This window comes from Somniosus microcephalus, chromosome 6 (genome assembly GCF_052327205.1).
Source record: "Somniosus microcephalus isolate GS21.2 chromosome 6, FLI_Smic_1.0, whole genome shotgun sequence".
NCBI classification, from domain to species: Eukaryota; Metazoa; Chordata; class Chondrichthyes; order Squaliformes; family Somniosidae; genus Somniosus; species Somniosus microcephalus.
The window spans coordinates 261,831,348-261,849,245 of record NC_140992.1 but is presented as its reverse complement, the minus strand read 5'-3'; the positions used below and the strand labels follow the sequence as shown (position 1 = coordinate 261,849,245).

The window sequence follows — 17,898 nt, the reverse complement described above, 5'->3', positions numbered from 1 at the left end:
ACGGGGCTCCAGCACTTGTGTCTGTGTGAACGGGGCTCCAGCACTTGTGTCTGTGAACGGGGCTCCAGCACTTGTGTCTGTGTGAACGGGGCTCCAGTACCTGTGTCTGTGTGAACGGGGCTCCAGTACCTGTGTCTGTGAACGGGGCTCCAGCACTTGTGTCTGTGAACGGGGCTCCAGTACCTGTGTCTGTGGAACGGGGCTCCAGTACCTGTGTCTGTGAACGGGGCTCCAGCACTTGTGTCTGTGTGAACGGGGCTCCAGTACCTGTGTCTGTGAACGGGGCTCCAGCACTTGTGTCTGTGTGAACGGGGCTCCAGTACCTGTGTCTGTGAACGGGGCTCCAGTACCTGTGTCTGTGGAACGGGGCTCCAGCACTTGTGTCTGTGTGAACGGGGCTCCAGTACCTGTGTCTGTGAACGGGGCTCCAGTACCTGTGTCTGTGTGAACGGGGCTCCAGTACTTGTGTCTGTGTGAACGGGGCTCCAGCACTTGTGTCTGTGTGAACGTGGCTCCAGCACTTGTGTCTGTGTGAACGGGGCTCCAGCACTTGTGTCTGTGTGAACGGGGCTCCAGCACTTGTGTCTGTGTGAACGGGGCTCCAGCACTTGTGTCTGTGTGAACGTGGCTCCAGCACCTGTGTCTGTGGACCGGGGCTCCAGCACTTGTGTCTGTGTGAACGTGGCTCCAGCACTTGTGTCTGTGTGAACGGGGCTCCAGCACTTGTGTCTGTGAACGGGGCTCCAGCACCTGTGTCTGTGGAACGGGGCTCCAGCACTTGTGTCTGTGTGAACGGGGCTCCAGCACTTGTGTCTGTGTGAACGGGGCTCCAGCACTTGTGTCTGTGAACGGGGCTCCAGCACTTGTGTCTGTGAACGGGGCTCCAGCACCTGTGTCTGTGGAACGGGGCTCCAGCACTTGTGTCTGTGTGAACGGGGCTCCAGCACTTGTGTCTGTGTGAACGGGGCTCCAGCACTTGTGTCCGTGTGAACGGGGCTCCAGCACTTGTGTCTGTGTGAATGGGGCTCCAGTACCTGTGTCTGTGTGAACGGGGCTCCAGTACCTGTGTCTGTGTGAACGGGGCTCCAGTACCTGTGTCTGTGTGAACGGGGCTCCAGTACTTGTGTCTGTGTGAACGGGGCTCCAGTACTTGTGTCTGTGTGAACGTGGCTCCAGTACCTGTGTCTGTGTGAACGGGGCTCCAGTACTTGTGTCTGTGTGAACGGGGCTCCAGTACCTGTGTCTGTGTGAACGGGGCTCCAGTACCTGTGTCTGTGTGAACGGGGCTCCAGTACTTGTGTCTGTGTGAACGGGGCTCCAGTACTTGTGTCTGTGTGAACGTGGCTCCAGCACTTGTGTCTGTGTGAACGGGGCTCCAGCACTTGTGTCTGTGTGAATGGGGCTCCAGTACCTGTGTCTGTGTGAACGGGGCTCCAGCACTTGTGTCTGTGTGAACGGGGCTCCAGTACCTGTGTCTGTGTGAACGGCGCTCCAGCACTTGTGTCTGTGGAACGGGGCTCCAGCACTTGTGTCTGTGTGAACGGGGCTCCAGTACTTGTGTCTGTGTGAACGGGGCTCCTGTACTTGTGTCTGTGTGAACGGGGCTCCAGCACTTGTGTCTGTGTGAACGGGGCTCCTGTACTTGTGTCTGTGTGAACGGGGCTCCAGCACTTGTGTCTGTGTGAACGGCGCTCCAGCACTTGTGTCTGTGTGAACGGCGCTCCAGCACTTGTGTCTGTGTGAACGGGGCTCCAGTACCTGTGTCTGTGTGAACGGGGCTCCAGTACCTGTGTCTGTGTGAACGGGGCTCCAGTACCTGTGTCTGTGGACCGGGGCTCCAGCACTTGTGTCTGTGTGAACGGGGCTCCAGCACTTGTGTCTGTGTGAACGGGGCTCCAGCACTTGTGTCTGTGTGAACGGGGCTCCAGTACCTGTGTCTGTGTGAACGGGGCTCCAGCACTTGTGTCTGTGTGAACGGGGCTCCAGCACTTGTGTCTGTGTGAACGGGGCTCCAGCACCTGTGTCTGTGTGAACGGGGCTCCGGCACTTGTGTCTGTGTGAACAGGACTCCAGCACTTGTGTCTGTGTGAACGGGGCTCCAGCACTTGTGTCTGTGGAACGGGGCTCCAGCACTTGTGTCTGTGTGAACGGGGCTCCAGTACCTGTGTCTGTGTGAACGGGGCTCCAGTACCTGTGTCTGTGTGAACGGGGCTCCAGCACTTGTGTCTGTGTGAACGTGGCTCCAGCACTTGTGTCTGTGTGAACGGGGCTCCAGCACTTGTGTCTGTGTGAACGGGGCTCCAGCACTTGTGTCCGTGTGAACGGGGCTCCAGCACTTGTGTCCGTGTGAACGGGGCTCCAGCACCTGTGTCTGTGTGAACGGGGCTCCAGCACTTGTGTCCGTGTGAACGGGGCTCCAGCACTTGTGTCTGTGTGAACGGGGCTCTCGTACCTTGGGCCATTGTCACTCCATGTCCCTTCTTCGTTATCCAGAATTTTTAATCAACCTGCACCATCCCGGTCCCGTCGGTACCGGATACCAAAGAGTTTCCTGTACTTCTCTGTGACTCTGTATCGGAAAGATTGAGTGTGCTGACTGGTTGCAGGGTTTCACTGTCAGCTTCCTGGGATTGTGGTGACAGTGTGCACCCTCATTTGGTGTGCAATCTGATGGCCCTGTATCCGAGTCACCATGTCCAGTACTGTTTCGGTTGTCTGGTTCTCACTTTATGGCATGTACTTCACAAGGAAGATTGATGGTCCAAGCATGGCGTCTTCTTCAGGGTCAGACACCTGATCTGTGACGAGAGCATGCATGCGCGTTTGCAACACTGCCTCAACATCTTTATAGATCTGTTTGAAAGAAGAGCTTTGGGCAGCTGGGAGGCATGTGAATCCCTCGCTCAAAGTTCACTGTGTCTGGTCTCCATCCATGTTGAAGCTTCCACCCATGTTGAAGCTGCCAAAGACTGCATTCTTAAGGTTAGAGGCCAGTAGCTCTGTAGTATCATTGAGAAGATTGGTGGGAGATGTGCCTGTGACCTGCGCTGGAAGCCACTGGAGTGGCCATGTGTTTTGTGGCACACATGCAGTGTAGACAACCCTTGATCCCTTGAGCCGGGTGAAGAGATAAGTGCCGCCGTTGAGAATAAGGTTGACAAGACTAAAGCCGGAAGAGTTGGTGGTCAGTCTCGTCAGAGCCATTGCAATTTCCCTGTCCGAGGGGTAAATACACAGTTTTAACTTACTGACAGCCTGCTCACTAATGAAGCTGTCGGAGCTGCATGAGTCGATTAGTGCACTCAAAATGTGTCCATTTACCGAAACCTACTGTGCCAGTCTGGATCCTGGACTCCTTTACACTTCTCCCAAGAACTTGCAGTGTGCTTTGCATGAAAATCAGTTGCCCGATTCTGCTCCAACTGCAGTCTCTGTTCATAAGCAAGTCCTTTGAGATCTGAATCACTCGGCGCTACAGCAGAGCTAGTAACCAGTGTGGGCCTGGCTAAGGTGATGGCCTTGAGCAGCCAACATCACTTCCTCTTTCTTACCTTCATTATCATGCACTCTGCTTTCTCCACAACTACACTATATCCTCTTGGCTATGTGCGTGCAGCGTGTGTGTATGCAGAGGTGATGATGATTATGATATTCAGGGCAGAGATCGATAGATTTTTGGACACTAAGGGAATCGAGGGATATGAGGATAGGGCGGGACGGTGAAGTTGAGGTAGATCACCCATGATCTTATTGAATGGCGGAGCAGGCTCGAGGGGCCGAATTCTCCTGCTCCTTATGTTCTTTTCGCAATTGAGTTGCCTGACCAAGTTTCTTGAGATGTGCCCTCTTCTTTCTCGGATCATGCTGAGTCTTGTAGATTTGGGAGGTATGGCATTGACTTGATCAGCGATTTGCTCCCACGCTTCTTGGAGGAAGGATGGTATCTATGTCGCATAATCGCTCCATCCTTTCTCTCACTCACTCAAGCAGTACTTCCAGCTCCTCATCACCGAAGCAACATTTCCTTTCTCTCCTTGGCTCTGTTCTGCAAGGAAATTGCTCGGTAAATAGCTATGTTGGAGTTTAATAGTAAAATGGTGCATTCATGAGCTTGCTGAGCTACCTTAGTAAAGTTTAAGCGATGCTCGGTTAACCTTTTCTTAACACGTAAACAGTTATTTCTAACATTTTCTTTTGGTATTAAGGGCTCCGATTCTGGCCTCTTGCGCATCCCCGATTTTCATCGCTCCACCATTGGCAGCCGTGCCTTCAGCTGCCTAGGTCCTAAACTGTGGAATTCCTTCAATAAACCTCTCTACCTCTTTCCTCCTTTAAAACGCTCCTTAAAATCTACCTCTTTCACCTCCCCCTAATTTCTCCTTCTGCGGCTCAGTGTCAAATTTTGTTTGGAAGCGCCTTGTGGCGTTTCACTATGTTAAAGGCGCTATATGAATGTAAGTTGTTGTTTAATCCTTCACCTTGGTCTCTCAATAAAAAATAAATCAACCCATTTTGATGTATTATGTAATTCCAGTTATTGCTCCGTGGCCCTTTAAGCACATTAATGTATAGTTGAGTTCATTTTTGCACGGCCATCTATTTTCTGGTAATCCTGGAGTCTGCTTGTGTTATTGATTTACCACTTGGCTCTTGACAGAAACGTATCTATCCCTCTGGTAAGAAGCACTTTTTCTCCGTCAAGAAGGTAACCAAAGGGTAAAATAAAAAAAACCAGGGTGAAACGTGTTGTTTTTTTCTTCAGAATTTGATTCATTGTTTAGACAGCAGTCCCAAGCACAGCACAATTTCTTTCAAATTAAAGTAGACATCGTCCCTGTAATGCCGACATCTCGTAAAACAAAGGAAAACGTGTAAGAACTGGTGAAATCTCAGCAGACAGTTTGTACAGCAGAGCAATGAGTATGATTTAAAGGTCATCCTTCCATTCCTCCTGATGTTTCTGTTTCATTTCGGATCTGCTCCTGTGCTGGGTTGTTACGTGATCAATAAATCACAGACAGGTGAGCAGTGGTAGAGTGTTCTGCCAAATCAAGGCTTGGCTCTAATTGTGCTATGAGGACAACGATTCCTGTAGAATGGTTAATTTCATTGACGTAAGAAAACTACTAAGCACTTGGTTTGCGTATAAAACAAGGCTTTAATCAACTGTTTCACAACCATGAGTTTCTAGTTACATCACTAGTTCCTGGTTACAAAAACGTCCTGAGCAAGCTGGGCCCACGCCCGAGTAATTATACTTTCCTTGGACAGCGCCACCAGTTGGCTGCCCAGTGTTATCTCATGAGTCATTTCTACCTGAATGGTAAGATTCATGACATTCATCATACAAGAACATAACTCTTTTTGAAATGGGACACAGCCATGGATCAACTCCAACAAGCCCCTCTCCCATTATTATCATTCAATCCATTCTGGTCCCAGAAACCCGTAGAGCATTTTAGCAATGGAAGAGCCGATTTCTACCGAGCCTCATTTTCCTGCTTTCTCCCAGTAGCGTTTTTACATTCTACTTTAAATAATTAATCCAGTACCTTTTTGAATCTTGTAAGGCATTTTAGCATTGATCACCTCTTGTGACCGAGCACTGCACATTCTGATAGCTCTGCATGGGGAAGTCCCAACCATCTCCTTTATGGAGCTGCCGCTTCTCTGGAAATGATAGCAATCTAATTGTCTCTTGAGCCCACTCATACCTTCCACCTCAATGGCCGTCCTTATTCTGCAAATCCTTGGGGAGTGAATTTCCTCGAAGTTACTTTACTCCACCCCCGTAACTTTGATGGAAGTGCCACGGAAACCCCATTAACACGCGTGGGTGAAAAAATAAAAGGTTTGGCTAAACTCACTCATTTTTAACTTGTGTTTCAGCCCTGCGCCGTAACTAACGATTGGCCAGGATCACTCACTTACTAATCTTTGAAAACTCTTAATTGCTACTCGAATTGTTTGCTCATTCTCTCAAGTTATCCTGAGCAAAAATATACCAACAGTGTAACTACAGCGCGACGACGAAGCTGATAAAACTCCCACCAGTATTGTCTTTAGCAAATACATGTAAACATGGAATACAGCTTAGAAATAAAGCACATAATGGTCCTCGCTCCATTACTGTTGTCGGGTGACCTTTTTCTCCACTTGTTTTACTGAGAAAGTTGGTGTGGGTATTGACGTAAGAAAACTACTAGGCACTCGGTCTAAGCATTAAACAAAGCTTTAATCAACTGTTTTACAACATGGAAGTCTAGTTGTGTCCTTCACTAGTTCCTGTTAAAGAATGTCCTGAGCAAGCTGGGCCCGTGCCCGAGTATTTATACTCTCCCTGGACAGCGCCACCCGCAGGCCGCTCAGTATTATTTCATAAGTCTTTCTTTCATGAATGACTGATTCATGACAGGTATAAAACGCGCTTCCCCGATTTATACCCGCGCCATCATTTTTTGTATTGTTAAGTTAGTGACTTGAGGAATGTCGACCCCCCTCCACCCCCCCCGCCCATGTCTGTAATTTGGACTTTTACAGGTGTGTTAAAATCAATTGAGGCCAAAAAACAAAAGCTTTATAAAGGTTTGTTCCCATTCCCCATCTGTTAGTGATGACGATTAGTTGAATGTTACTGTTGTCTTTGCAGATTATGAAGGAGGTGCGGAGAGCACTTGGTAATGCGTCAGCCGATGACAGCAAGCTTCTGCTGCTTAGCGCAGTAGGGAGCGTGTTCTGCAGTGGCCTAGACTATTCCTACCTAATTGGCAGGTTGTCCAGTGACCGGAGGAAAGAGAGCGCGCGGATTGCAGAAGCAATAAGGTACTTTTCTTTGTGACTGGTGAAAAGGCTGTATTTGAATTGCATGCAACTTCCGTCTTGTAGAAATGGCTGGAGAGATACAGCAGGCAATGTGCAGCATTATACAAATAAAACACAGCAACGTCAGCCGAAGCCCAATCTCATGCGAGATACCGACAGACCTGCTGTACTTTTCCAGCATTTTCTGTTTTATTTCAGATTCCAGCATTTGCATTGTTTTTTTTTTCCCTCTCTGATTGCTATATCTTTGCTTGCTTGTGTTAAATGTTCAAACGTATAAATCTACGCCTCTGCTTCATCACACTGATAAGCTACGCCTTGTTTACCTGAAAGGGGAGTCCTGGTTACATAAGAACATAAGACATAGGAGCAGGAGTCGGCCATTCGGCCCCTCGAGCCTGCTCCACCATTCAATAAGATCAGAGCTGATCTGACCTTGGCCTCAACTCCACTTCCCCGCCCGCTCCCCATAACCCTTGACTCCCTTATCGTTCAAAAATTGCCTATCTCCGCCAAATATATTCAACAACCCAGCCTCCACAGCTCTCTGGGGAAGAGAATTCCAAAGACCCTCTGAATTCCTCCTCATTTCCGATTTAAAAGGGTTTCCCCCTTATTCTGAAATTATGCCCCCCAAGTTGTTTTGCTAATATTCTACAGCGGCCAGTGAGTAGGCAGGCACTAAGGAAGACTAGCTCAGCTGAAGCTGCGGCAGAGAGCCGACCCACTGAACGCTATTTACCAGTTGGCTTTGAAGACCAGCAACAATTGGTCGCGTGCAGGACCATCCAGTAGACAAGGTGGGCACTAGTGCATTGGCACAGGACAATAGGGCTATCATTGGACCGTCATTTAATTACCCTTACAAGGCTCAAACCTACAAGCCACAGGATCATTTAAAGCTCAGAGGCAACAGTCGAAGAGTATCGGCAGATTTGGCACTTAACATGTCCAATCACGGTGGGGCAGGAATAAATATAAATAGAATGCTGAGCAATGAAGCCAAGCACAGTACAAGTTGGAGGAAGATGTGCCAAAACCTTACAGTACTCTGGTCAGACCACATCTTCAGTTCTGTGTCCAGTTTTGCTCACAAAGGGACACATTCACAGCCTGGAGGCCGTGGAGGGAGGAGCATCAGAGGACTGAATTGTAACGAAAGACTGGAGAAACCTGAGTTGTTCAAGTCGGCAACTGAGAGAGTGCGTTTGTGAAGTATAGAAATAACCAGCATTATTACAAACAAAATTTGACACCGAGCCACATAAGGAGATATTAGGACAGGTGACCAAAAGCTTGGTCAAAGAGGTAGGGTTTAAGGAGAGTCATAAAGGAGGAGAGAGAGGTGGAGAGGTTTAGGGAGGGAATTCCAGAGCTTAGGCAGCTGAAGAGACGGCCGCCAATGGTGGAGTGATTAAACATAGAAACAGAGAAGATAGGAGCAGGAGTAGGCCATTCGGCCCCTCGAGCCTGCACCACCATTTAATGAGATCATGGCTGATCATCCAAATTCAGTACCCTGTCCCTGCTTTCTCCCCATATCCCTTGATCCCTTTAGCCTTAAGAAATATATCTAACTCCTTCTTGAATATATTTAATGAATTGGCCTCAACTGCCTTGTGTGGTAGAGAATTCCACAGGTTCACCACTCTCTGGGTGAAGAAATTCCTCCTCATCTCAGTCCTAAATGGCTTACCCCTTATCCTTAGACTGTGACCCCTGGTTCTGGACTCCCCCGCCATCGGGAACATCCTTCCTGCATCTAGTCTGTCTAGTCCTGTTAGAATTTTATAAGTTTCAATGAGATCCCCTCTCATTCTTCTAAACTCTAGCGAAAGCCTAATCGACCCAATCTCTCTTCATACGTCATTCCTGCCTTCCCAGGTATCAGTCTGGTGAATCTTCGCTGCACTCCCTCCATGGCAAGAACATCCTTCCTCAGTTAAGGCGACCAAAACTGCACACAATACTCAAGGTGTGGTCTCACCAAGGCCCTGTACAACTGCAGCAAGACATCCTTGTTCCTGTACTCTAATCCTCTCGCTATGAAGGCCAACATACCATTTGCTTTCTTAACCGCCTGCTGCACCTGCATGTTTACCTTCAGCGACTGGTGCACAAGGACACCCAGGTCTCATTGCACTTCCCCTTTGCCCAATCTATTGCCGTTCAGATAATAATCTGTCTTCCTGTTTTTGCCACCAAAGTGGATAACCTCGCACTTATCCACATTATACTGCATCTGCCATGCATCTGCCCAATCACCCAACCTGTCCAAATCATACTGGAGTTTCTCTGCATCATCCTCACAGCACACACGCCCACCCAGCTTTGTGTCATCTGCAAACTTGGAGATATTACATCTAGTTCCCTCGTCTCGATCATTAATATATATTGTGAATAACTGGGGTCCTAGCACCGATCCCTGTGGTGCCCCACTAGTCACGGCCTGCCACTCGGAAAAAGACCCGTTTATTCCAACTCTTTGCTTCCTGTCTGCCAACCAGTTCTCTATCCAACTCAGTACCTTACCCCCAATCCCATGTGCTTTAACTTTGCACGCCAATCTCTTATGCGGGACCTTATCGAAAGATCGGGGATGCGCAAGAGGCCAGAATTGGAGGAGCGCAGAGATCTCTGCCGGCTGGAGAAGGTGGCAAGGAAAGGGAGGGGCGAGTCCACGGAGGGATTTGAAGCACAAATTCAAACAAACGGAAGGAAAATCAAGGACTGATGCCAGGGAGTTCTCCATACAGAATAATCGACACATGGAATGGACTGCTAGGTGTGGTCGCAGAGGAATAAACAAAAACCTGTAGTCATTTAAGAAACAGCTGAATGCTGCAAAGGAGGAGGGACTCTAGATGCCTTCTGGATGGATGAGCTGGGATAAGGCCAAATAACAACCTTCATGCACGCATATCGTGTGTAATTGCCTTAAGTTCAGATACAGAATCTGACCCCTCGGAAGACATCCAGGAATATGCGAGCTCAGGAGAACAAAATGTTCTCAAAGACAATTAATTGGACATCTGTACAAGGTGAAGTTCAACATCAGCAGCTGGGGTTAGACACCTTCCCTGCATTAAACCTGAAAACAGCTTTAAAAGTTGCGTGATCTCCCCACAGTTAGGAACGGAGGCACAGGAGTAGGCCATTCAGCTCCTCGAGCGTGTTCAGTTAGATCATGGCTGATCTGCATCTTAACTCCATCTACACCACCTTGGTTCTGTAACCCGTAATACCCTTGCATAAGGTAACTCTGTCAATCTCTATTTTGAAATTTTTAATTGACCCCCAGCCTCAGCAGCTTTTTGCGGGGGGGGGTGGGGAGAGAGAGTTCCAGATTTCCACTACCCTTTGTGTGAAGAAGTGCTTCCTGACATCACCCCTGAACGGCCTGGCTCTAGTTTTAAGGTTTTGCCCCCTTGCCCTGGACTCCGCCCCCCCCCCCCCAACCAGAGGAAATAGTTCCTCTCTATCCACCCTATCAAATCCTTCAATCATCTTAAACACCTCGATTAGATCACCCCTTAACCTTCTATTTTCAAGGGAATACGCGCCTAGTATTTGCAACCAGTGTTATTCATAAAAAAATGAGCTCCTGACTTTAAAAAAAAAACCTAAAGATGTCCAAGTGACTTTTAAAAGATACAGGAAACTCTTTTTTATCCGGGACCGGCGTGGTGCCGGTTTATCAAAACGTCCGGATTACAGAGAGGTATAGTTAAAAGGTACGAGAGCTCCGTACACAGCAACAAATCCAGGCTTCCCTGTTGCTTAGCAACAGGTGCAGGAACCCCAATTACACAGCCACAGATCCAGGAACGGCCACTAATATGAAGTAAAACTTACCTGAACCTACTTCTGAATTTTGCCGGTTAACAGAGATTTCCGGTTATTTAGGTGCCGGTAAATCAAGAGTTTCCTGTACTTTAAAATAAGCAAATTTACTTTTTCCAATAAATCAGATTATTTACATGGCCACAGAGTTCACTCATCAATTGATTGCATCTAGTTGCTTTTACATGCTGCAGCCTACTCGCCCTCTGAACAGATTGTGGTGATCTCTGGCCACAGCTGGTATTTTTTTTTTGAGCATTAGACCCAATTAATTTTTATCCCATCACTTTTATGTGGAAGCACTTGACTGGCTTTAAGGCAGGAATATCCCCATGGAACACATCCATTAGGCAGAATATTTCATAGCGTTCAGGTTTATTAATACCGGCCTGAGTTTCATTGTGTTGAAAGAATGACCTGTGGGTTCTCTCGGAAGAGCCCTTCCATGGGGAATATGGATAAAGCCATCAGTCTTGAGTACTGAAACCTGCTGCGGTGGGCAATGTTCCTGTTAATTTTTGTTTGGCCCGTGCGGCTCTTTTGAACGGGCCGCGCGGACCATTCAGAATTCCACGCATACGTCGGCTGCGCGGGACCTCGAGAGCGCTGCGCGGCCACGCAGCTTAAAGGGAACGTTGGTTGTGGGGCGTGTATGGGTCCAGAGTTTGGGCCTACACGGGTGTTGGCTTTTCAGTCTACTTTCTAAAATGGGATAATACCCAAAAAGAAAAGACTTGCATTTCTATCGCGCCATTCACGACCTCAGGACGTCCCAAAGCGCTTTACAGCCAATTAAGTCATTTTGAAATGTAGACACCGTTGTAATGTAGGAAACGCGGCAGTCAATCGCACACAGCAAGCTCCCACAAACAGCAATGTGATAATGACCAGATAATCTGTTTTTTTTTGTGATGTTGATTGAGGGATAAGTATTGGCCAGAACGCCACTGCTATTCTTCAGAATAGTACCATGGGATCTTTTACGTCCACCTGAGAGAGCAGACGGGCACTTTGTTTAAGCAGTGGAAGCACTTAGTTTAACGTCTCCTCCGGAAGACGGCACCTCCGACAGTGCAGCACTCCCTCGCTGTTGCACTGGGAGTGTCAGCCTAGATTTTTGTGCTCAAGTCTCTGGAGTACGGACTTGAAACCACAACCGTTCTGACTCAGAGTCGAGAGTGCTGCCCACTGAGCCATGGCTGACACCTATTTGTTGGCTCATTGCTCTTGTCAACACTACATTCAAGTCCAGCCCAACCTGACTGGGATGCAAGTCTCTTCTGCTTTTTTGGCTTTCCGTGTCATTCACCCCACAGCTGTTTGTGAGATCGTGCTGTGAGGAGACTGGCTGCTGAGTTTGCCTAAATAACAATATTCACTGCATGTCAAAGCAATTCACATATGAAGTGTTGTAAGATATTCCCGGGAAATCTGATATGATGCTTTATAAATGCAACTCTTTCTTTCTGTTGACTTTATGGTGAATTGCTTAATTCTGTAGCTGGCCCATACATGCCGTGACTACCACTGACATTGGATTTAGAAAAGTGTCCCCCTCTGTGATGAGGGCAAATATTTCCAATGTAACTACAAATTCAGAACTCCCAGTAGTTCTCTCTTTCTACTGAGATGAACACTGTCTGATTTACAGTGCATTTTGATATGGTCCACAGCAACGTTCCCTCTAATTTTTTTTGCGCGCGATCCCTTTAAATTTGCCGCGCGGTATCTTTTCCAGCAGCAACAGCTGGTGAGCGGCCTGCGCGGATCCTCCCCGACCGACGCGCAGGCCGCGCGCCGTAGGAGGAACGTTGGTCGGCAGTAGTGATCCAATGATAGGTTTTCATCTTGCGTGATCCTGGCAGATATCTCTTTAAAACTCACCTATTGCACACACACAATTAACAGCTAGCTGCCTCCTGGTTTTTCAAATATATCAGAGAATGACACAGCACAGAAAGGAGGCCAATCGGCCCATCGTACCTATGCCGTCTCTTTGAAAGAGCGATCCAATTAGTCCCACTCCCCCCCTGCTCTTTCCCCATAGCCCTGCAGCTTTTCCCCCCTTCAAGTATCTATCCAATTCACATAGAAACATAGAAGATAGGAGCAGGAGTAGGCCATTCGGCCCCTCGAGCCCGCGCCGCCATTTAATGAAATCATGGCTGATCATCCAAATTCAGTACCATGTCCCTGCTTTCTCCCCATATCCCTTGATCCCTTTAGCCTTAAGAAATATATCTAACTCCTTCTTGAATATATTTAATGAATTGGCCTCAACTGCCTTCTGTGGTAGAGAATTCCACAGGTTCACCACTCTCTGGGTGAAGAAATTCCTCCTCATCTCAGTCCTAAATGGCGTACCCCTTATCCTTAGACTGTGACCCCTGGTTCTGGACTCCCCCGCCATCGGGAACATCCTTCCTGCATCTAGTCTGTCTAGTCCTGTTAGAATTTTATAAGTTTCAATGAGATCCCCTCTCATTCTTCCCTTTTGAAAGTTACTGCTTTCTACCGTCCTTTCAGGCAGCGCATTCCCGATCGCAACAACCCGCCGCGTGGAAAAAAATTTCCTCATCTCACCTCTGGTTCTCTACAATATATATAGGTTGAAGTATTGGTTCAGTTTGTATTTGATTGATTGATTGCTTGTTGATTTTTGAATCTAAGAGGAAGGTGATTCAAGATGCAGGATGTCCTGCTAACACTTTTCCACGATTTAGAAGAGACGCTTTTTTGTCTGAATTTGGGAAATTGGAAGGTTCGTTTAATAGAAATCATTTGACGATTGGAGATTCTCATGAGAAGAGACAGTTGAAAAATTCTAAGAAGAAACCTGTGATAATTTGGAATTCCTTGGCTAAATACGAAACACTGTGTGCGTATCTAGAAGTCATTTATTGGAGTTAGAGTTAATGGCCCAGAAATTCGGGTCGGGGGCTTCCCACGGGTGCAAGCCCCCGACCTGCACTTACCTTGCGCGCCGGCCGTTGAGCTGTAGGGCCCCGTGGAATTCTGATCCGGGGCCTGGTCCAACTGCCAGCGCGCAGTGCTTGCGTATCCCAGGGGCGCAATTAGTTCGATGCATCCCCTGGGATCACGTGGGCCATGGGCAGCCAATCGGAGCAGGGAAATGCCCATTCATAAGTCTTGACAGGAAGTGCTGTCAAGACTTATAAATACTACGGCCCCAAAACAGCACTAAACCTTCAAATACATTTTTTTTTAAATGAACTATAAATTACATGAAATAACTATTTTAAACAATAATTTAAATTTTTGAAAAAAATAATTTTATATTCTAACAGGGCTAAAAATAAACTTACCTTGCTTTAAAGTATTTAAAAATAATAAACCTGTGGAAAAAATGTTTTAATTTTAATTAATTCACCACTTACCTTGTAAAAAGCAGGCCTTACACCGTTTTACATTTCTAAATCCTGGAGACTTACCCTCGCGTGAAAACCTGTAAAAAAAAAAAAAAAAAAACTAAGTTCGATGCGCACGCTCAGCCTCCCCTGCGCACGCGTTCGACCTCTGAACCCCTGCTTTCAGGGGAACGGAAGTGCCGGTTTCCCGCGCATGCGCAGTGCATGCAGGAAACCGGCACTTCCATCGGGCTTACGGGTGAGTACCCCGTGCGTACTCACCCGTGGAGACCCGAATTTCTGGGCCATGATCTTTTTATAATTTTATTGTTAACGTGTTAGATTAGAGACTTTCAACTGTAAATCTATAACTATGTTATATCACTGTTGGGTTATTCGCTCGTTCATTGTTTAATAAATGCATTTCATATTTTAAACTTTAAACGAGGGCTTAAGGTGCTGCTCTACCCCTTTCAAAGACTGAGGTGGGGTCAGAAGGCATAAGATAGTCCCGTACCTAAAAGCAGTTACCAAACAAGGTTTGTCATTTTGTTTTCCTGGGCACATTCCCAAAACGTTTCTTCGAATTCAAGGCAAAGGTAGGCACTTGAAAGTTTGAAGATTTGGCACTTGTCCATCTGAGTGATTGAGGAGCGAAAATAGTCCAGGATAAGTAGACTTGAAAAGACCTTAGAAACACACAAGTTGCTTAAGTGGTCACCTAGAATAATCACATTTAGGATGAGAATAGGTTGCTCTCTAACTCAGTGGTTCTCAAACTCTCTAGGTTGAAGGACCCCTTTTCAAATGGATTAGTAATCACGATCCCCCATCTAAATTATAATACTGTATAATACTCATAATATGAAGGTGCTGCATGGAAAGAGTGTTTTAATAATGCTTTCAAGAAAACAGCTATTTATTTACGGATCTCAGTGAGATGGGTGTGCCTGCCTCTCACACCAATTCTGGCCACTCCGCAGCATCAGATGGCCACTATTAGCCACTTAGTGCTGGACAATTTCTAAAGCCGTCAGCAGGCTGGCCAAGGTGAGTGAGGGCACGAGCACCCGTGCACATGCTGGGATGCTGCTGGAAGCGCGACTCACCGCCACACTGTCCCACTGGCATGTTCTGTAACAGCTGCACTGCGGGATTGTATGTGCTTGCGTGAACACGTTCAGGTACGCGTTTGAAGGGCCCCCGCAGGCGCTCTGATCACGTGTCGGGAGGATGGCGCAGGGTCGCAGCGCCAGGGAGAGGAAGCGGCTCGACCGGCGGTGAGCGCTGGCTGCAACGTGAGCGAGAGCTGCGGGCCTCTGTGAGGAGATGGGCCCGGCCGTTGAGAATAATTCGCAAGAACTGAATCAGTGTCGGTTTTATAAAGAGGAGCAGGCTGGAAATTACCTCTGGCCGCGGACCCCCTGGAAAGTCTCCGCGGACTCCCAGTTTGAGCTCTAACTGAAGTAAATAAATTATTTTTAAAAGGAACTAAACAGTCTGCATCTTGGCATCGACAGTAAATCTTAGACTTTGAAACCCAATGGGTGACACCTCGGAGATGAGCTTGGCTTTCATCACCCGGGAGGTTATTCCTTGTAGTCAAATAGGATCAAAGTTTGCAAGCAAACTTCTTTTGATTACGAAATTTTTTCAGGATAGAAAGATCCTGAAAGATAACCTCTTTTCAATAAAATAAAGGGAGCAGGAGCAGGCCACTCAGCCCCTTGAGCCTGCAATTCAATTCGATCATGGCTGGTCTGCAGCTCAACTCCATTTACCCAGCTGTGCTCTGTAGCTCTTGATACCCTCCAGATTACCACCCTTTGTGTGAAAAGTGCTTCCTGATTTCGCTCCTGAATTGCCCAGCCCGAATTTTAAGATTACATAGAATTACAGCCCAGAAACCGGCCCAACCAGCCTCCTCCCATCCTTCCTTATCTAACTCTTGCAGCATAACCCTCTGTTCCCTTCTCACTCAGATGCTTATCGAGCTTCCCCGTAAATGCATCTGTGCTATTCACCTCAACCACTCCGTGTTAGCGAGTTCCACATTCTAACCACTCCCTGTGTTAGCGAGTTCCACATTCTAACCACTCCCTGTGTTAGCGAGTTCCACATTCTAACCACTCCCTGTGTTAGCGAGTTCCACATTCTAACCACTCCCTGTGGTAGTGAGTTCCACATTCTAACCACTCGCTGTGTTAGCGAGTTCCACATTCTCACCACTCCCTGTGTTAGCGAGTTCCACATTCTAACCACTCCGTGTTAGTGAGTTCCACATTCTAACCACTCCCTGTGTTAGCGAGTTCCACATTCTCACCACTCCCTGTGTTAGCGAGTTCCACATTCTAACCACTCCCTGTGGTAGCGAGTTCCACATTCTAACCACTCTCTGTGTTAGCGAGTTCCACATTCTAACCACTCGCTGTGTTAGCGAGTTCCACATTCTCACCACTCCCTGTGTTAGCGAGTTCCACATTCTCACCACTCCCTGTGTTAGCGAGTTCCACATTCTAACCACTCCCTGTGTTAGCGAGTTCCACATTCTCACCACTCCCTGTGTTAGCGAGTTCCACATTCTAACCACTCCTTGTGTTAGCGAGTTCCACATTCTCACCACTCCCTGTGTTAGCGAGTTCCACATTCTCACCACTCCCTGTGTTAGCGAGTTCCACATTCTAACCACTCTCTGTGTTAGCGAGTTCCACATTCTAACCACTCGCTGTGTCAGCGAGTTCCACATTCTCACCACTCCGTGTTTGCGAGTTCCACATTCTCACCACTCCCTGTGTTAGCGAGTTCCACATTCTAACCACTCCCTGTGTTAGCGAGTTCCACATTCTCACCACTCCCTGTGTTAGCGAGTTCCACATTCTCACCACTCCCTGTGTTAGCGAGTTCCACATTCTCACCACTCCCTGTGTTAGTGAGTTCCACATTCTAACCACTCCCTGTGTTAGCGAGTTCCACATTCTAACCACTCCCTGTGTTAGCGAGTTCCACATTCTAACCACTCCCTGTGTTAGCGAGTTCCACATTCTCACCACTCCCTGTGTTAGCGAGTTCCACATTCTCACCACTCCCTGTGTTAGCGAGTTCCACATTCTCACCACTCCCTGTGTTAGCGAGTTCCACATTCTCACCACTCCCTGTGTTAGCGAGTTCCACATTCTAACCAGTCGCTGTGTTGGCGAGTTCCACATTCTCACCACTCCCTGTGTTAGCGAGTTCCACATTCTCACCACTCCCTGTGTTAGCGAGTTCCACATTCTAACCACTCCCTGTGTTAGCGAGTTCCACATTCTAACCACTCTCTGTGTTAGCGAGTTCCACATTCTAACCACTCCCTGTGTTAGCGAGTTCCACATTCTAACCACTCCCTGTGTTAGCGAGTTCCACATTCTAACCACTCCCTGTGTTAGCGAGTTCCACATTCTAACCACTCCCTGTGTTAGCGAGTTCCACATTCTCACCACTCCCTGTTAGCGAGTTCCACATTCTCACCACTCCCTGTGTTAGCGAGTTCCACATTCTCACCACTCCCTGTGTTAGCGAGTTCCACATTCTCACCACTCCCTGTGTTAGCGAGTTCCACATTCTAACCACTCCCTGTGTTAGCGAGTTCCACAATCTAACCACTCCCTGTGTTAGTGAGTTCCACATTCTAACCACTCTCTGGGTAAAGAAGTTTCTTCTGAATTCCCTATTTGATTTCTTGGTGACTAGCTTATATTGATGGCATCTAGTTTTTCTCTTCCCCCACTATGTCGCCTTGTTCTTGATTCGCCCAGCAGAGGCATTGGTGAAATTGGTCTTGGGCTGGTCGCACAAAATGGGCAAAAGCGAGTCATCAGCTCGTTTC

General features: G+C 47.7%; 1 protein-coding gene across 1 annotated transcript in view; it reads left to right on the top strand.

Annotated features, from left to right (window-relative positions):
- The window catches only part of LOC147116709 (chromodomain Y-like protein 2), a 248,523-nt gene that overhangs the window by 180,049 nt on the left and 50,576 nt on the right, over positions 1 to 17,898 (top strand). Inside the window, exon 4 of the mRNA XM_085991827.1 lies at positions 6,650 to 6,822. Within this exon, the coding sequence (XP_085847953.1) occupies positions 6,650 to 6,822 (173 nt within the window). The remainder of the gene's footprint in view (positions 1 to 6,649; positions 6,823 to 17,898) is intronic.